Source organism: Salvelinus fontinalis, chromosome 5 (assembly GCF_029448725.1).
Source record: "Salvelinus fontinalis isolate EN_2023a chromosome 5, ASM2944872v1, whole genome shotgun sequence".
NCBI lineage: Eukaryota > Metazoa > Chordata > Actinopteri > Salmoniformes > Salmonidae > Salvelinus > Salvelinus fontinalis.
The window spans coordinates 13,020,230-13,041,472 of record NC_074669.1 but is presented as its reverse complement, the minus strand read 5'-3'; the positions used below and the strand labels follow the sequence as shown (position 1 = coordinate 13,041,472).

Genomic DNA, 21,243 nt, shown 5'->3' with positions numbered 1-21,243 from the left:
TTAATGATACTCATGAACAATGGTGAAAGTGTAACTAATTTCTTTCCTGTACAGGACCTCCACATTTTTGTATGGGCCTAATATAATAATTACGTATATAATGTAATGACCTGACTAGATCATAAAGGAACAATTGTCCAGACAGAGGGTTGAGTTTACGAATTGACGGTTTATTAACCCAACTTTACACAGGCTACTGTTTGGCCGTAGCCCACGCCAAATAAATGAAATATACCCCACAAGCCAACCGTGACCATCTCTTGTGAAGCCCAGAGTAAGAGAGAGAACATTGGCTAAACCTGGTCTTAACTTCCAGTGCTCCATCCCCCTGCCCTATCCCCCTCCACGCCACTCCGCCCGGCATCAGAACATTCCAGGCATCCCCGTGATTGGCAGATAGCAGGTTGATTGGCATGTCGGACCCCGCGAACGCTGGTAAATACAACACAACCCACTAATAGCCTACCACATAAAATACACCGCTGTCTGTGCGGGTCGCTACAATAATATCTTAATTCAATATGATCTCTGTGGAAATAGTAATAAAGATGTGTCATTTAACTTTTCAAATGTAGACCTAATAAGTTTTTATTCTGTCACAAACTCAACCAGTTATGATGTTTTAATCTGATTGTCAAACAATCACGTTTAGGCTAGCGGCTGATTGCGCGCATGTTGCTGAAATATGAGAGGTTGCTGAAGAGCATCGTCATAACTGGTATGAGGGGCTCGTTAAACTAGCTATGTTCCTGGAACTGTCACACGTCTTCACACTGTAAATTCAGAGCTCTGTTGTGTGACACTCCGAGGACACCGTTAGTGACAGCAGACCCCTTTCTAATGAGGCATGTTAAGATTTGTTTACACAGGCAAGACAAGCTGTTTAGGACCCATATTTTAGACCAATACGAGGCTTCAGATAGTTAGCCATGTCGTAATCTGGACTCGGGGTGCTGGAGGCATAGGAATTCATCGTAACTCGAGGATGGACGACAGGAGTCTAGCACTTGTGGCTCTTTACATTGGACTAAATATTTGCACTGCCACAGGTGAGCGTTTCTATAACTTTTTAGAGTGTTGTATCTACATACATTGGAAGTTGGAACAAGTCTTGTTTCTCTTATGAAAGTACAAAAAAACGACCTATTTAAGAGATCTTGATAAAATACTAGGTAATGTAATAATTGGCATGCTGCTACCTACCCAGCTAACAACAAACATTCCCACAACTTCAGAGAATGTTCCTTTGAGTCTCATTAGGTCATTAACTAACATTTTCATAGGAATGTTCCCTTGATGTGCAAGGAATGTTTCATGGACTTTTCCCGTAATGTAAAATATAACTTACCCAGAATGTGGTTACCATGTTCTCAGAATTTTAGATATTAATGTTCTGGACACGCTTCATTGGAATGTTGCAATAACATTCATGTGTCCAGTTCTGAGGTTTAGGAGAATATTCAATCAACATCCCACCAAACATACACAGAACATGGTTGCCATGTTCTCCGAATAGAAGATAATGTTCTAGACACGGTTCATGCTAACGTTGCAAGAATATTCATGTGTCCTGTTGTAAGGATGTCGCCTGATGTTTCAAATGTTTATTTCATTACACAACAAGCCTTATTTCTGTTGCCGAGCCAAATAAGTCTCTGATTAGTGAACCACTAATCTGTTCATAGCTCTTTGTCTGTTGGTAAGTTTAGGGATACTCACACACAGTACTTTTAACATAGTGTTTTCAACGTTGACAGCAGTTTCCATACCAAGTGGTGATGAAGCCAGTCAAGATGCTCTGTGGTGCAGCTGTCATTTAGTAATGACAAAATGTATTTAAAACTTCACGCACAGTAAAAATTTTGCATGATTTAATGCAATTATTTTATTGATAGGAGAGGGAAAAATGTTCTTGTGCACACCAAAGCACACCAAAAGACGGCATTAACGATAAGTAACAAAATAAAGATGCCACTTCTAAAATCCTATTTTACACCATAGCCTGCTGAATTTGCAAGATACATTTTCTTTCATTTTAAGTTAGTCACAAATGAAAATGTGACACTGACTCACCCATGGATTAATGTTTCAGCATTGTCTTAATGAAGAGTTCGGCGTTCAGTATCCACCGGTCGTGGTACAGATGTGTAACATGTACTCTGGGAATCAAGTACAGGGAGTGCAAATTTAGTAACAAATAGTACGAAACACAAAAAGCATACAGATAAGAAACATAGTCAATAACACCTGAGGAAAACACCAAGGGGAGTGACAGATATAGGGGAGGAAATCAGGAAGGTGATGGAGTCCAGGTGAGTGTCATGAGGCGCAGGTGAGTGTAACGATGGTTGCAGGTGTGCGTAATTTGTATTTATTTATTTATTTTACCTTTATTTAACTAGGCAAGTCCGTTAAGAACCAATTCTTATTTTCACTGACAGCCTAGGAACAACAGTGAGTTAACTGCCTTGTTAAGGGGTGGAACAACAGATTTGAACCTTTAACCAGCTCAGGGATTCGATCTTGCAACCTTTCGGTTACTAGTCCAACGCTCTAACCACTAGGCTTCCTGCCGCCCCAATGATGAGATAACTGGCGCCGGAGAGAGGGCCTGAGCTGGAATGTGAAGCTAACTGAAGCTGTCTATCTTTAGAAAACCCTGAGTAGATCTAGCTTCCTTCATAGTATAGTATACCTGGCATACTACAAAGCAGGATCAAGGAGTTAGCCAGCTAACTATCCTAAATATTCTGGGGGGGAAAACATAGATATTTTTGAAAGATACGCTTGAGATGGGCAATCTCTAATTGACTCAACAACAAAAAACACATCTAAATTTAGCTTTCTTACTGAACCGGAAAATCATCAATTATTTCTGGCTATTTATCAAAGTTATCTGGCTAAACTCATTGCTCCTGCTTTGTAGTATACCCTGCAGAACTAATAACATAGATTTCTGCAACCTACTTCAGGTTGGTTAGTGAGGTCAAGCCTACACTGATATATTTAACAGTGTCAAGAGCACGTGTGGAGAGGTAGCATACCAAATTTACATCACTCTAGTAGTCAGTCAAGGTCAGTATTTTTGGTGTGCCAAAATCCTGAACTATCCCAAATTCAGGACCTTAATTAAGAGCTTGGTTGTGGAGGAATGCAATATTTTTTAAATTGTTTAATTTTCATTGTGTATAGCTAAAAAAAAAAATGGAATGTATTGCTTTTTTAATTTAATTTTTATTTAAAAAAAATGTTTTTGTAAATTTTACCCCCTTTTTCGTGGTATCCAATTGTTAGTAATTACTATCTTGTCTCATTGCTACAACTCCCGTACGGGCTCGGGAGAGGCGAAGGTCGAAAGCCATGGGTCCTCCGAAACACAACCCAACCAAGCCGCACTGCTTCTTAACACAGCGCGCATCCAACCCCGAAGCCAGCCGCACCAATGTGTCGGAGGAAACACCGTGCACCTGGCAACCTTGGTTAGCTCGCACTGCGCCCGGCCCGCCACAGGAGTCGCTGGTGCGCGATGGGACAAGGATATCCCTACCGGCCAAACCCTCCCTAACCCGGACGACGCTAGGCCAATTGTGCGTTGCCCCACGGACCTCCCGGTCGCGTCTGGCTGCGACAGAGCCTGGGCGCGAACCCAGAATCTCTGGTGTATCTCTGAATGTATTGCTTTTTGATTAATTACTATGTATGTTGTTTCTTAATCTTTTATTGGCTTTCAGGATATAGATCTAATTTCAAAAATAGATTAGCTAATCTCAATATGACTTCATAGAAATGATGTAAGCCTAAATAGATAACTAGATTAGTACGGAATGCACAGTAATATCCAGGAGTATATCAGAAGGGACTATAATTTGTTGGTATTTCTTGAGAGAGACAACGATAGGGAGGAGGTCAGAGACACTGCCAGGATAACAACCTCTCCCTCAATGTGAGCAAGACAAAGGAGATGATTGTGGACTACAAAAAAAGGAGGACAGAGCACGCCCCCATTCTCATCGACAGGGCTGTAGTGGAGCAGGTTGAGAGCTTCAAGTTCCTTGGTGTCCACATCACCATCAAACTGTCATGGTCCAAACTAAGTGTAACGGTTGTCGTCGGTGGAAGGAGAGGACCAAAGCGCAGCGTGGTTAGTGTTCATCTTATTTAATAAATCCAAAACTGAACACTACAAATACAAAAACAACAAAGTGAAAACCAAAACAGTTCTGTCTGGTGCAGACACACAAAGACTGAAAACAACCACCCACCAAAACCCAACAGAAAACAGGCTACCTAAATATGGTTCCCAATCAGGGACAACGATTGACAGCTGCCTCTGATTGAGAACCATATCAGGCCAAACACAGAAATAGAAAATCATAGAAAAACTAACATAGACAACCCACCCAACTCACGCCCTGACCATACTTAAACAAAATACAAAACAAAGGAACTAAGGTCCGAACGTGACACTAAGAGGTCGACCGATTAGGATTTTTCAGACTTCTCTATAAAATATCAAATCATAGACTTAATTATAATATAATAAACGCACCGAAATACGAGCCTTAGGTCATTAATATGGGCAAATCCAGAAACTATTATTTCGAAAACAAAATGTTTATTCCTTCAGTGAAATACGGAACCGTTCCGTATTTTATCGAACAGGTGGCAACCCTAAGTCTAAATATTGCTGTTACATTGCACAACCTTCAATGTTATGTCATGATTATGTAAAATTCTGGCAAATTAATTACGATCTTTGTTAGGAAGAAATGCTCTTCACACAGTTCACAACGAGCCAGGTGGCCCAAGCTGCTGCATATACCCTGACTCTGCTTGCACTGAACGCAAGAGAAGTGACACAATTTCCCTGGTTAATATTGCCTGCTAACATTAATTTATTCTAACTAAATATGCAAGTTTAAAATAATATACACGTTTATTGATTTTAAGAAAGGCATTGATGTTTATGATTTAGTACATTTGTGCAATGATTGTGCTTTTTTCGCAAATGCGTTTTTTTTAAATCATCACCCGTTTGGCAAAGATGAAGTAGGCTGTGATTCAATGATAAATTAACAGGCACCGCATTGATTACATGCAACGCAGGACAAGCTAGTTACACTAGTAATATCATCAACCATGTGTGTAGTTAACCAGTGATTATGTTATGATTGATTGTTTTTTATAAGATAAGTTTAATGCTAGCTAGCAACTTACCTTGGCTCCTTGCTGTACTCGCGTAACAGGTGGTCAGCCTGCCACGCAGTCTCCTCGTGGATTGCAATGTAATCGGCCATAATTACTGATTACTGATTGTTATGAAAACTTGAAATCAGCCCTAATTAATCGGCTATGCTGATTAATCGGTCGACCTCTGGTCCAAACACACCAAGACAGTCGTGAGGACAGCACGACAACGCCTATTTCCCCTCGGGAGACTGAAAAGATTTGGCATGGGTCCTCAGATCCTCAAAAAGTTATATTGCTGCACCATCGAGAGCATCTTGACTGGTTGCATCACCGCCTGGTATGTTAACTGCTTTGCCTCCGGCCGCAGAGCACTACAGAGGGTAGTGCGTACGGCCCAGTACGTCACTGGGGCCAAGCTTCCTGCCATCCAGGACCTCTATACCAGGCGGTGTCAGAGGAAGGCCCAGAAAATTGCCAAAGACTCCAGCAAGTCTAGTCATAGACTGTTCTCTCTGCTACCGCACGGCAGGCGTTACCGGAGCGCCAAGTCTAGGTCCAAAAGGCTCCTTAACAGCTTCTACCCCCAAGCCATAAGACTCCTGAATAGCTACTCAAATGGCTACCCAGACTATTTGCATTGTTCCCACACCCGCATTTTTACGCTGCTGCTACTCTCTGTTTGTTATCCATGCATAGTCACTTTACCTCAACCTACATGTACATATTACCTGAATTACCTCGAGTAACCGGTGCCCCCGCACATTGACTCTGTACCGGTACCCCCTGTATATGGCTTCGCTACTGTTATTTTATTTTTTTTACTTCAGTTTATTTTCGTAAATACTTTCTTAACACTTTTTTTTTCTTAAAACTGCATTGTTGGTTAAGGGCTTGTAAGTAAGCATTTCACTGTAAGGGCTGCCTACACCTTTTGTAATCGGCGCATGTGTCAAATTACATTACATTTGATTTGATTTGAGACTGGTTTGTTCAGCCAATGGCAAGCAATAACATAGATCAAAACAGAGGATTTTGAATGTGCTGTTTCCATATGTGAGCATTAATTAAACATTATTTCTACACACTTTGAATCACCTATATCCTTTCTCTCCCCTATGGTCCATGCAGAATTCTCCCTCAGCCCTAGCCAGCCTCAGTGTGTCTTTATTGCGTACTCCAACGTGACCTGCTACTGGACACCTGGACAAGGCTCTCCCTCAGACACGCGCTTCACACTGCAGGTCAACATGTAAGACACGTGCTACAACATCTACGGCACAAGTTAATGGTTGTGATTGTATGAAGCCCCTTAGACAGAGGAAGAGGCAGTACTTGAATGCCAATATATCCTTCAACATGCAGTGCCCTGACTGAAGTAAACAAAGGCAGGCTGACATATTCCAGTAGTTGCGCAACCACAGAATGTTTCATTACATTTCGGAGGAAGCTGGTGGGAGGATAGGCTCATTGTAATGGCTGGAATGGAATTTTTGGAACAGAGTCAAACATCTGGTTTCCATATGTTTGATGTGTTTGACACCGTTCTATTAATTCCATTCCAGCCATTACAACGAGCCCGTCCTATAGCTCTTCCCACCAGCCTCCCCTGTTCTATTTCAATGAGTACTCTACACCTTGACATCAGCATGCCTTTGATTTCTCCATGACCACAGGCTGAATGAGGAGATTTAAAATATAATTCATAGAGTTCATTAATTATATTGATGGCAAAGCTCCCAGCATAAGTTGCCTAATGCCTACCCAAAGCCATTCTGGTGTATCAACTTTATCACTGTGTTTCATCATGTGTGAGTCGTATTTGAGTTTGTTATGGTTATTTCCCTGGATTGTACTTAAAAATGACATTGTAACATGTTTATTACACAGATCTGTAAAATAATATATTCTCAAAGTTGGTGCTCATTAACCTTTACATATAGATCATTTTATTTCATCACCAGGAAACATCAGGCGAAACACCTGACTGCAGTGTAATGTGATTTGAGGTTCGGATTGGGTTGTTCTGAGGCTGACACAGTGGAGATTCATTGTGCGGGAAACTATTCAGGAAACAAACAAAATTATTTTGTGTGTGTCTGCGTGTGCGTGTGCATTCCTGTGTGTTTGTGCCTGCAGAACCGGATGCGATGACCCTGTGATCCATCAGTCCCAACTGTGTCAGACTATTACCCAGACCCACTGCTCTGTGAACGTGACCTATCTGAGCCGCTGCTACTGCATCAGGGTCCTGGCCGACAGCCCTCACACAACAGCAAGCTCACCCAGCCTCTGCCTCAATGCCATAGACGCAGGTAATACACAGTGTCATACAATAGACTATACAGAATGAAGGATCTTAATTTGATCACCCTGTTGCAGGAGAATATTGGAAATGTAAACCTTGTAGTGTATTTGAAGTTTAAAAAGGCTTCTGAAGTTTGTAAGTTCCGCTTTGAAATTTCTGAGTTTGATTTTCCCTTATGAAAAATGTATCAACCCCTACAAAAATGTCCATTAATTACAAACCACATAATAATTCACATTTCCTACTGCTACAGGATTATTTTCCTGCTGTAGCAAACTGGCTTAAATTAAGATCCTACATCTGTACGCACATGTTTTACACACATCTTACTTTACATCTAACCCTTTGTCTTTTTCTCCCCCCAGTGAAGCTGCCCACCCCTGTCCTCTCCAATGTGTCAGCAGTGAGAGGCAAACCCAGATGCCTGAAGCTGCAGTGGACTACCAATACCAGCTTCCCGGTGACCAGAAAACATATCTCGAATGGTGCTCTGCTCTTCCAGGTGCAGTACAGCACAGAGGAGCAGGTGTGTGGCCCACTGTCATCTCCAATCTATCAGTTACTGTAGGACTATATAATGTATACAATGTGATGTGTATAATATATGTATATCTACAGCGGGTGTTTGGTGTTAAATTGTTATCCGTTTTTTACCCATATATTGCCATCAGCCTGAGCCCAAGACAGTGAAGGTGGACCTGAGACCTGAGAGAGAGCACGGTCTCTTCTCTGCCTCCACGTGTCTCTTCTCCGCCTCCACTCTATATACACTGATGATGCGTTACCGATACAATAGTACCCTCAGCCACTGGAGCGACTGGAGCCCAACACAACAGCAGTGTACAGAGGTGGCAGGTGAGAGAGTGGGAGAGAGTGAGGGAGAGTGAGAGACTGTGAGTGTGTGAGTGTGTGAGAGAAAGAGAGAGATGTAGTGGTCTAAGCCGTGCCCTCCAGACCGGAACACATACAGTGGGCTCCAAAATTACTGGCATCCCTGACTGGCAATGCACAAACAATACTTTAAAAATATAATTATAGAGATAAACTCAAAATACTGTACTTTATTAATGTTTCAATGGAACCAACCAAAATCATACAATTATTTAATGCAAAATACATTTCCCCAAAATCAAGGTTTCATAATTATTGGCACTTCTCATTTAGTACTTAGTTCAATCACCTCTGGCAAGGATAACAGCATGGAGTCTTTTCCTGTAATGTTTGACCAGGTTAAGAAACACATTTGGAGGGATTTTGAACCATTCCTCTATGCAGATCCTTTCAAGATCCTTCACATTCTTGGGTTTGCGCTTATCAACTGCCCTCTTCCACTCAGCCCACAGGTTTTTGATTGGATTGATGTCCGGCGACTGAGATGACCATGGCAGAACATTGATTTTGTTGTCACAGAACCATTTCTGTGTGGATCTTGAGGTATGTTTTGGGTCATTGTGTTCTTGGAAAGTTCACCTACGGCCAAGTCCCAGCCTTCTGGCAGAGGCAACCAGATTGCCAGCCTTAATTGCCTGGTACTTGGTGTAATTCCTTATGCCATCAGTCTTAACCAGTGCCCCTGGACCTCTGGAATTAAAACAGCCCCAAAACATCACTGACCCACCACCATATTTCACCGTGGGTATGAGGTGCCTCTCCTAGTATGCATCTCTGTAACGACGCCAAACATGCTGATGCTGTATCTGACCAAAACGTTCAATGTTGGTCTCATCTGACCAGAGCACCTTCTTCCAGTCATAATTTAAATGACGTTTGGCAAACTCCAAGCGCTTGCGTCTGTGTCTTAGGGTCAGAAAGGGCTTTCTTCTGGCAACCCTTCCAAAGAGACTGTGGTTGTGGTTTTCTGATGGTGAATTTTGAAACCTGGTGACCCCAAGACGCCACCAAGGCCTGCAATTCTTTCACAGTGATTCTTGGGGATGTTTTGCTTCTCTCACCATCCTCCCTATCCTGGGGGGCAAAATGCATTTGCGTCCTCTACCCGTGAGGTTTTCAACTGTTCAACTTTTAGAATTGCCCTGACAGTGCTCAGTGGTATATTCAATCGTTTGTGGATCTTCTTGTAGCCATTACCAGATTTATGAAGGTCTACGACCATCTGTCTCTTTTGAACTGCCAGTTCTTTTGTTTTCTTCATGGTGTTGGATGGCAAAGGGATATTGCATGCGTGTTACCTTATTTTTATATCCTAGTGAAACAGGAAGTGATGTAATAGCTCAATATAGTTCCTTAAGACTTAGATAAACTTAAATAAGTGGAATTTAATTCCAGGTTTAATTTTGGTAGATGTTATTTACAATAATCTTTAAGGGTGCCATTAATTGTGAAACCTTGATTTGGAGGTCATAGATTTTTTATTAAATCAATCATTGATTTCGGTGGGTTCCATTGAAACATGAATAAAGTACAGTATTCTCACATGTTGGTATTTTGAGTTTATCTCTATAATTATATTGTTTATATTTTTTTAAGTATTGTTTGTGCATTGCCAGTCAGGGGTGCCAGTAATTTTGGAGCCCACTGTATACAGCTGCAGCATGGATTCCAATGCCCTACTCCTTTAGGAAAAAGAAAATAAGAAAAAAAGAAAGCGAGGAGAGGGAAACCATGTGACATGAGAGAGTTTGATGTGCTTTCTAGTAGAAAAAGAAAAGGGATGTAGAGTAGAACAATATATTGCCAGCGTAGTGTGCTTTGTTCCTAGGACTATGAAACGGTCAAGGAACAATGATCTGGGAATATCTTTTATCACATCAAATCAAAAACTGTTGATAAACCCCAGTTCCTCCTATTCCCCTCATATAGATCTGTGTGGCTTTTCAAATGACTCATGTAGAATAACTTTACCTGTTAAGCTAGAACAGAAGTTGATTTCTAGTACATTCTAGCTCCTGAGTGGCGCAGCAGTCTAAAGCACTGCATCTCAGTGCAAGAGGTGTCACTGCAGTCCCTGGTTTGAATCCAGGCTGCATCACATCCGGCTGTGATTGGGAGTCCCATAGGGCGGTGCACAATTGGCCCAGTGTCATCCAGGTTTGGCTGGGGTTGACTGTCATTGTAAATAAGAATTTGTTCTTAACTGACTTGTCTAGTTAAATAAAAGTAACAAAAACATTCAAATAAAGGGAAGAGGAAATTCAGCAACCCCTGAAGAGTTGCTGAATTTCCTCTTCAGTTTTCTCAGCAATTCATGATCATTTCATGACCGTTGGTTGGAGAGTGAGGTAGTGGCAGTGTAGCTTACCCTTAGCACATGAAAGGGGCAAACTGAATTTTAAATTAATGATATATACCCAGAGATTTTTTACGATTTTAACTTATGTTTCATGAGCTTAGTTCAACTAACCACATAAGAACCCAAAATATAAGCTTGTTTAACTCCGTAAACTATGTAATTGTAAACAAACACTGTATATACTCAAAACATGGTTAAAACTATAATTTTGATATCGTTAATGGTCAGTCCATAGATATCGTTAATGGTCAGTCTATGAATTTGTGAGTGGTTACGTTTCTCCAGCCCCATCCCTCAATTGTTTATAGAAAGCGGGGTGGCCACTTTGTTATTGTTTAAATTGCAGATTTCCCCTTGAAAAGTCACACTCAAGGTGAAAGTGAAGTCCAAGCCAAGTTGGCCATAGTGTGCTTCCTCCTTGGCTGCACAGGCTTGTGGGAAATGTAGTCTGGGCAGACCATAAATCATATGTAGATAAGAACAGAAATTGTCTGCTTAAATGAGCACATTATTGTGCATGAATCTTTTATACATCACCTTACATGTGTGGCAAGGTTTTTGAATGTATGTGATTAGGAGTGTGTTGAAGATACTAGTGAGGTTTGCGCTATCTGATTGTGTTCTCCCCTTTAGCACCCTCTACTGTCCCTCAGCTATGGAGGACCGTTCAGCCTGTAGGTGGAGCAGACATGAGACGAGTGACTCTGCTGTGGAAGGTAAGGTGGCACAGAGGAGGCTGGTGGGAGGAGGTATAGGAGGACGGGCTCATTGTAGTGGCTGGAATGGAATGGTATCAAACACATCAAATATATGAAAACCACGTTTTACTCAGTTCCATTTATTCCATTCCAGCCATTACAATGAGCCCATCCTCTTATAGCTCCTCCCACCAACTTTCTCTGAGGTGGCACTAGGGCTAGTTATTCTGCTCTCTCAGGTCTATTCCATTGTAAAGTGTCTATATGGATATTCTTCTATAAACATTCAGTTTGAGTTGTTGTTGTCCTTGTGTGTCTTGCAGTCCCCACCCAGGAGTCAAGTGAAATGCTCAGTCCCATGGTTTAACATATCCTGCTGTACTGAGGGTTCCCAGAATGCACTGCATACATGGGACTGCAATGCCCTGAGTGTGTCCGACACTTCCTGTCATCTGACCCTTCCCCCTGAGCGCTGCTCCTGCACACTGAGCATGTCCAACCCTGCCGGCATCTCTCCTCCAGCTACCATCACAATTCCCAGCACCACGGACACAGGTACACAGACTCTGACTGTATTTGACCATTGACGTCAATAGCATTGCGACATATTAAGACGATAGCATTGTGTGGCAGTGTATATATTGATATGAATTTGAACAAATGCCCAGAAACTTTTGCATCATTTTAGTTGTATTGTGTCCAATGCATATCCTCTGTAAAATAACTTACTGATGGTATGATCACCAGCACCCAAGGCTCTGGTGGATGTCAGTGTCACAGCATTGGATGATTCCAGACTGGAGGTACGATGGACAGCTCTAGAGTCCCCATCACTAAGCAGCTTCCTGGTGGAGTGGTGGGCTTTATCTGAGACAGCTAGCTATACTCCATACTGGCAAAGACTGAGCCACAATGCAAGCAAAATTATAATCACAGGTAAATGGGTTGATTCTATGCATCATTCAGCTAGTTAATTGTCATGCCCATGACTAGGGCACAGAGTTTTCCCTGATCAGGTCACATGTCACAGGGGCCTCCTACTCTGTGTGCCGGGGGTTGTCCTGCCGCCCCCGCCACGACCAGGTCCCTCCTATCTATTTCCCCATCTCATATTCTAATCTATACCTGTCAATATAACTTCCAAATACTCCACAAAATATGTCCAAAAAACTAAGTGGATAATATCCACCACTTGATGAACTTGTTGATCCTTTTACACCCTAATGAAGGCTTGTACCAAACCCAAGCACTTAGGCAATTCGGGGGTTCTGTTTTTTATTATATAAAACATAACAAACCAAAATGACAAGACAATAAATGCTTTTTACATCATCCCCCTTCAAGAGTGCCTTGATGTGAAAAGTCAGCCCAATGATTATTTTTTCTAAATTTTTCACTTACTAAGTTGTGGACATTATACATTTTGTTTTAATGCCAGTCATAGTCCACCCTTTACAAAGAGCACTATCTACCAAATTTCCAATGGCCTCATAGCCTTTACCAATGGAGATTGCTGCTGAGGGGAGGACGCATCATAATAATGGCTGGAATGGAGTCAATGGAGTAGTATCAACCAAATGGAAACCACGTCTTTGTGTTAGATATCATTCCATTGACCCCATTCCAGCCATTATTCAAATCAACTCACATTTTATTGGTCACATACACATATTTAGCAGATGTTATTGCTGGTGTAGAAAAATGCTTGTGTTCCTAGCTCGAACAGTGCAGTAGTGTCTCACATTTCACTGTTATGCTGATGAAGGAGGACCCAAAAGCGACGAAATAGAAACAGAGTCTTTATTCCAGTCTTAGACAAAAACGATACTCCTGATATATCTAAGGTAAAAACAAAACAGGAAAACTGAAATCCTCTCGTCAGTAGAGATGAACGACTGGAGACGCGACCACTAGACACCTGCTCACACGCAGCATCTGATGAAGGCAAAAACACGATAGGGCGGAACAAGGACACAGAACAGCAAACATCAAACAAGAATCCGACAAAGACAGAAGCAGAAAACAGAGGGAGAAATAGGGACTCAAATCAGAGGGCAAAATAGGGGACAGGTGTGAAAGAGTAAATGAGGTCGTTAGGAGAAAGAGAAACAGCTGGGAGCAGGAACGGAACGATAGAGAGAGAGAGCGGGGGAGGGAGAGAGGGAGGAGGAGAGAGAGGAATAGAAAGAGGGAAAGAACCTAATAAGACCAGCAGAGGGAAGCACAGGGACAAGACATGAAGATCAAAGACAAAACATGACAGTACCCCCCCACTCACTAAGCGCCTCCTGGCGCACTCGAGGAGGAACCCTGGCGGCGACGAAGGAAATCATCAATCAACGAACGGTCCAGCACGTCCCGAGATGGAACCCAACTCCTCTCCTCAGGACCGAAACCCTCCCCATCCACTAAGTACTGTTGACCACGTCCCTGAGAACGCATGTCCATGATCCTCCGTTCCTTGTAAATAGGTGCGCCCTCGACAAGGACGGGAGGGGGGGAGGGAAGACGAACGGGGGCGCGAAGAAAAGGCTGGACACAAGAGACATGGAAGACAGGGTGGACGCGACGAAGATGTCGCGGAAGAAGCAGTCGCACAGCGACTGGATTAACGACCTGAGAGACACGAAACGGACCAATGAACCGCGGAGTCAACTTGCGAGAAGCTGTCGTAAGGGAAAGGTTACGAGTGGAAAGCCACACTCTGACCGCGACAATACCTAGGACTCTTAATCCTACGTTTATTGGCGGCTCTCACAGTCCTCCCCGCAGACGAAGGCAGACCGGTACTAAAGTCTAAGGCGATCTGAGACCATGGTCGAGAAGGAATGGGAAGCGGTCTAAGACGACCGGCATGAGGAGAGTTACCTGACTTAGTCTGCGCGCAGTCCGGACAAGCAGCCACGAAACGGCGCGTGTCCCGCTCCTGAGTAGGCCACCAAAACCGCTGGCGAATAGAAGCAAGCGTACCCCGAACGCCGGGGTGACCAGCTAACTTGGCAGAATGAGCCCACTGAAGAACAGCCAGACGAATAGAGACAGGAACGAACAGAAGGTTACTAGGACAAGCGCGCGGCGACGCAGTGTGAGTGAGTGCTTGCTTTACCTGTCTCTCAATTCCCCAGACAGTCAACCCGACAACACGCCCTTCAGGGAGAATCCCCTCGGGTTCCGATGGCGACAATCGATGAGAAAAGTAAGCGCAGGGATGGACCTTATCGTCAGACTGGAAGCGCTGGGACAGAATGGCTCCCACGCCCACCTCTGAAGCGTCAACCTCGACAATTAATTGTTTAGTGACGTCAGGAGTAACAAGGATAGGGGCGGATGTAACACGCTTCTTGAGGAGATCAAAAGCTCCCTGGGCGGAACCAGACCACTTAAAGCAAGACTTGACAGAAGTCAGAGCTGTGAGAGGAGCAGCCACTTGACCGAAATTACGAATGAAACGCCGATAGAAATTAGCGAAACCGAGAAAGCGCTGTAACTCGACACGTGACTTAGGAACAGGCCAATCGCTGACATCCTGGACCTTAGCGGGATCCATCTGAATGCCTTCAGCAGACAGATAATCATCGAGAGCCTTACGTTCGGAAGCCGACAGAGAGAATAATCTACCCCGAGGAGAAGTGGTCCCCGGATGGAGATCAATACAACAATCATACGACCGGTGAGGAGGAAGAGAGTTGGCTCTGGACCGACTGAAGACCGTGCGCAGATCATGATGTTCCTCCGGCACTCCTGTCACATCACCAGGCTCCTCCTGAGTAGAGGGGACAGAAGAAACAGGAGGAATAGCAGACATTAAACACTTCACATGACAAGAAACGTTCCAGGATAGGATAGAATTACTAGACCAATTAATAGAAGGATTATGACATACTAGCCAGGGATGACCCAAAACAGGTGTAACAGGTGAACAAAAAATCAAAAAAGAAATGGTCTCACTGTGGTTACCAGATACTGTGAGGGTTAAAGGTAGTGTCTCATATCTGATACTGGGGAGAGAACTACCATCTAAGGCGAACATGGGTGTGATCCTCCCTAACTCTCTGAGAGGAATGTCATGTTTCCGAGCCCATGCTTCGTCCATAAAACAACCCTCAGCCCCAGAGTCTATCAAGGCACTGCAGGAAGCAGCCGACCCGGTCCAGCGTAGATGGACCGACAAGGTAGTACAGGAACTTGATGGAGAGACCTGAGTAGTAGCGCTCACCAGTAGCCCTCCGCTTACTGATGATCTCTGACCTTTAACTGGACATGACATGACAAAATGTCCAGCAGAACCGCAATAGAAGCAAAGGCGGTTGGTGATTCTCCGTTCCCTCTCCTTAGTCGAGATGTGAACACCTCCCAGCTGCATGGGCTCAGTCTCTGAGCCGATGGAAGGAGATGGTCGAGATGCGGAGAAGGGAAGCCCCGCTGACGCGAGCTCTCTTCCCCGAGCTCGGTGACGAAGATCTACCCGTCGTTCTATGCGGATGGCGAGTGCAATCAACGAGTCCACGCTGGAAGGAACCTCCCGGGAGAGAATCTCATCCTTAACCTCAGCGTGGAGTCCCTCCAGAAAACGAGCGAGCAACGCCGGCTCGTTCCAGTCACTGGATGCAGCAAGAGTACGAAACTCTATAGAGTAATCCGTTATGGATCGATCACCTTGACATAGGGAAGCCAGACCCCTGGAAGCCTCCTTCCCAAAAACTGAACGATCAAAGACCCGTATCATCTCCTCCTTAAAGTTCTGATAAACGTCAGAACACTCAGCCCTTGCCTCCCAGATAGCTGTGCCCCACTCCCGAGCCCGCCCAGTAAGGAGTGATATGACGTAAGCGATCCGAGCTCTCTCTCCAGAGTATGTGTTGGGCTGGAGAGAGAACACAATATCACACTGGGTGAGAAAGGAGCGACACTCAGTGGGCTGTCCAGAGTAACATGGTGGATTATTAACCCTGGGTTCCGGAGACTCGGAAGACCAGGAAGTAGCTTGTGGTACGAGACGAAGACTCTGAAACTGTCCTGAGAGATCGGAAACCTGAGCGGCCAGGGTCTCAACGGCCTGACGAGCAGCAGACAATTCCTGCTCGTGTCTGCCGAGCATTGCTCCCTGGAACTTGACGGTAGTGTAGAGAGAATCCGTAGTCGCTGGGTCCATTCTTGGTCGGATTCTTCTGTTATGCTGATGGAGGACCCAAAAGCGACGAAATAGAAACAGAGTCTTTATTCCAGTCTTAGACAAAAACGATACTCCTGATATATCTAAGGTAAAAACAAAACAGGAAAACTGAAATCCTCTCGTCAGTAGAGATGAACGACTGGAGACGCGACCACTAGACACCTGCTCACACGCAGCATCTGATGAAGGCAAAAACACGATAGGGCGGAACAAGGACACAGAACAGCAAACATCAAACAAGAATCCGACAAAGACAGAAGCAGAAAACAGAGGGAGAAATAGGGACTCAAATCAGAGGGCAAAATAGGGGACAGGTGTGAAAGAGTAAATGAGGTCGTTAGGAGAAAGAGAAACAGCTGGGAGCAGGAACGGAACGATAGAGAGAGAGAGCGGGGGAGGGAGAGAGGGAGGAGGAGAGAGAGGAATAGAAAGAGGGAAAGAACCTAATAAGACCAGCAGAGGGAAGCACAGGGACAAGACATGAAGATCAAAGACAAAACATGACATTTCACAACAATACACACAAATCTAAAAGTAAAAGAATGGAATTAAGAAATATATCAATATTAGATCGAGCAATGTCGGAGTGGCATTGACTAAAATACAGTAGAATAGAATACAGTATATACATATGAAATGAGTAAAGCAGTATGTAAACATTATTTAAGTGACTAGTATTCCATTATTAAAGTAACCAGTGATTCTATGTCCATGTATATAGGGCAGCAGCCTCTAAGGTGCAGGGTTGAGTAACATGGTGGTAGCCGGCTACTTATTATGACCCGTCCTCCCCTCAGCAGCATCCACTGGTCTTTACCCATTTGAGTGCAGCAGCACATAGTTTTTTCTACCCTAAAAATATGTACTGAACAAAAATATAAATGCAACATGTAAAGTGTTGGCCCCATGTTTCATGAGCTGAAATAAAAGATCCCAGAAATGTTTCATACGCACAGAAAGCGTATTTCTGTCAGATTCTGTGCACAAATTTGTTTACATCCGTGTTATTGAGCATTTCTCCAATGCCAAGATAATCCATCCACCTGACAGGTGTTGCATATGAAGAAACTGATTAAACAGCATGATCATTACACAGGTGCACCTTGTGCTGGAGACAATAAAAGGCCCCTGTAAAATGTGCAGTTTTATCACACAACACAATGCCTGAGATATCTCAAGTTTTGAGGGAGCGTGCAATTGGCATGCTGACTGCAGGAATGTCCACCAGAGCTGTTGCCAGAGATTTCAATGTTAATTTATGTACCATAAGCTGCCTCCAATATCGTTTTAGAGAATTTGGCTCTACGTCCAACCGGCCTCTCATCCGCAGACCACGTTTAACCACGCCAGTTCGGACCTCCACATCCGGCTTCTTCACCTGTGGGATCGTCTGAGACCAGCCACCCGGACAGCTGATGAAACTGTGGGTTTGTACAACCAAAGAATTCCTGCACCTACTTTTGGAAACCACCTCAGGGAAGCTCATTTACATGCTCGTCATCAGGGTCTTGACTGCAGTTTGGCATCGTAACCAACTTCAGTGAGCAAATGTTCATCTTCGATGGCCACTGGTATGCTGAAGAAGTGTGCTCTTCAACGATGAATCCCGGTTTCAACTGTACTGGGCACATGGCGTGTATGGCATTGTGTGGGCGAGCGGTTTTCTGATATCAATGATGTGAACAGAGTGCCCCATGGTGGCGGTGGGGTTATGGTATGGGCAGGCATACACTACAGACAACAAACACAATTGTATTTTATCGATGGCAATTTGAATGCACAGAGATACTGTACCATGACAAGACCCTGAGGCCCATTGTCGTGCATTCATCCGCCGCCGTCACCTCATGTCAGCATGATAATGCACGTCCCCATGTTGCAAGGATCTGTACACAATTCCTGGAAGCTGAAAATATCCCAGTTCTTCCATGACCTGCATCCTCACTAGACATGTGATTTCCTCATATGAAGTGTAACTCAGTAAAATCTTTGAAATTGTTGCATGTTGCGTTTATATTTTTGTTCAGTGTAAATAAATAAAAAAGGCCTATATTTGGTGACGTGATCAGGAAAACCTCTGGGGCCCTACTTTTACAGTATATGTTGTATCTACAAAGACTTGACAGACAAGTATGTGTTGTTGCATGGGATTATATTCTGACGATGGGTGTGAGTAATGTGCGACCAAATACCCATTGTTGTCAGAGGGCGTGTGGCCGAAACTGTGCTACAAAGTGACTGTGAGGCCTGAGTATGATGCAGAGACTGGGGAGGAGCTGTCAGTAGAAGCCTACACCAGGCAAGAAGGTCAAACACACACACACCACAACAACTTACCTTATATCCTAGGCTTTAGCTCATTCATTGATTTGTCAATAGCTGCCACCATAATGAATAACATTTTATGTGGATGTGTTGTACACCTTTTTACTCACCCTTTTACATGAACTCTTCAGCCCCCTCTGCTGGCCCCAAGCCAGTGGTGCAGGAGCTGAGCAGCAGTGCTGTTGTCCTGCAGTGGGAGCCTGTTCCTCTGGAGCAGAGGCATGGCTTCATCCGCTACTACACCCTCTACATCCAGAGTGAAGAAGAAACTCCAGAGGTTGTAGTGGTGCCAGGAGACAGCCTGAGGTACCAGTTAAGTGGTTTGTCTGGACTGTACAGGATCCACATGGTGGCTCACACTGATGCAGGAGGGAGTCCTCCTGGTCCAATGCTTGATGTGGTTGTAGGTGAGGACTAAGACAGGCTGAGATGTTTTAACTGTTCTATTGACTTACCTCCATTGGAGTGGACAGTTGTTCATTAATTTGTGTGCGTGTGTGTGTGTGTTCCAATCTAGGGGGCGTTGTTTTGGTGGACACCATCCTGTGGTGTTCCATTCCTACTGTGCTCACCGTCCTGATACTGCTGAACTGCCTACAGTGGAGACAGAGGTGAGAGAGCCAAAGAGAGAGCAGCCTACTAGTAGAGGTCTTGAAGTGGAACTCTCCCCATGTCTTGCCAGCCTGCTGCACTTTTCCAGACCCATATGTTTCCCTGGCTGATTAGCAGCAGACTGCAGATGCCTCCACTTAGTCTGTGAGTCTGATAACAGTGTCTGTTCTCTGCAGGATAAAGCAGAATCTCTGGCCTACAGTCCCTGACCCTGCACATAGTAGCTTGTCCAACTGGAACACAGAGACCAAATACACCACAGTTGTTTTCACTGGGGGGTGAGTACTTTTATGATCCTTCCCATCCGGAATCTTTGGGACATCCCTACCCCATTAAAGTTTACATTTAAAATGGTTACGGTTCGGGTAATAATAATAATACATTTTATTTTAAGTGCTTTTCACGACACCCAAAGTCACTTTACATACACAAGAAAATCAGAAGGATTAAAAGCAATAAAATCACACATTAAAATAAGTAAGTGTATAAAAGTACATCAAACATGATGACAGACTAACCATGGAGAACACTCAACATGATGACAGACTAACCATGGAGAACACTAAACATGATGACAGGCTAACCATGGAGAACACTAAACATGATGACAGGCTAACCATGGAGAACACTCAACATGATGACAGACTAACCATGGAGAACACTAAACATGATGCCAGGCTAACCATGGAGAACACTCAACATGATGACAGACTAACCATGGAGAACACTAAACATGATGACAGACTAACCATGGAGAACACTAAACATGATGACAGACTAACCATGGAGAACACTAAACATGATGACAGACTAACCATGGAGAACACTCAACATGATGACAGACTAACCATGGAGAACACTAAACATGATGACAGGCTAACCATGGAGAACACCAAACATGATGACAGACTAACCATGGAGAACACTAAACATGATGACAGGCTAACCACGGAGAACACTAAACATGATGACAGGCTAACCATGGAGAACACTAAACATGATGACAGGCTAACCGTGGAGAATACTAAACATGATGACAGGCTAACCACGGAGAACACTAAACATGATGACAGGCTAACCATGGAGAACACAAAACATGATGACAGGCTAACCATGGAGAACACCAAACATGATGACAGACTAACCATGGAGAACACTAAACATGATGACAGACTAACCATGGAGAACAGTAAACATGATGACAGGCTAACCATGGAGAATACTAAACATGATGACAGGCTACCCACGGAGAACACTCAACATGATGACAGGCTAACCATGGAGAACACTCAACATGATGACAGGCTAACCATGGAGAACACTCAACATGATGACAGACTAACCATGGAGAATACTAAACATGATGACAGACTAACCATGGAGAACACTAAACATGATGACAGACTAACCATGGAGAACACTCAACATGATGACAGACTAACCATGGAGAACACTAAACATGATGACAGGCTAACCATGGAGAACACTCAACATGATGACAGGCTAACCATGGAGAACACTGAACATGATGACAGGCTAACCATGGAGAACACCGAACATGATGACAGACTAACCATGGAGAACACTAAACATGATGACAGGCTAACCACGGAGAACACTAAACATGATGACAGGCTAACCACGGAGAACACTAAACATGATGACAGGCTAACCACGGAGAACACTCAAC

The 21,243-nt window shown here is 43.9% G+C and overlaps 1 protein-coding gene across 1 annotated transcript; it reads left to right on the top strand.

The window, feature by feature from the left end:
• Positions 1–726: 726 nt before the first annotated feature.
• On the top strand, positions 727–19,863 carry LOC129855142 (interleukin-6 receptor subunit beta). The gene is made up of 12 exons (XM_055922501.1): positions 727–1,049; positions 6,319–6,439; positions 7,327–7,502; positions 7,861–8,021; positions 8,167–8,350; positions 11,379–11,461; positions 11,767–11,998; positions 12,191–12,379; positions 18,822–18,923; positions 19,073–19,348; positions 19,459–19,552; positions 19,730–19,863. The coding sequence occupies exons 1-12, from the start codon at positions 986–988 to the stop codon at positions 19,833–19,835; spliced, it is 1,788 nt and encodes a 595-aa protein (XP_055778476.1). The 5' UTR covers positions 727–985; the 3' UTR covers positions 19,836–19,863.
• The last annotated feature ends 1,380 nt before the right edge of the window (positions 19,864–21,243 follow it).

What these genes read in the sequence shown, in the direction of transcription:
- LOC129855142 (XM_055922501.1), top strand. Translation starts at nt 986, where the DNA reads ATGGACGACAGGAGTCTAGCACTTGTGGCTCTTTACATTGGACTAAAT. An exon ending in AGTACAGCACAGAGGAGCAG is followed by an intron (nt 8,022 to 8,166) that starts GTGTGTGGCCCA and finishes TATTGCCATCAG; the next exon opens with CCTGAGCCCAAGACAGTGAA. An exon ending in AATGCTTGATGTGGTTGTAG is followed by an intron (nt 19,349 to 19,458) that starts GTGAGGACTAAG and finishes GTTCCAATCTAG; the next exon opens with GGGGCGTTGTTTTGGTGGAC.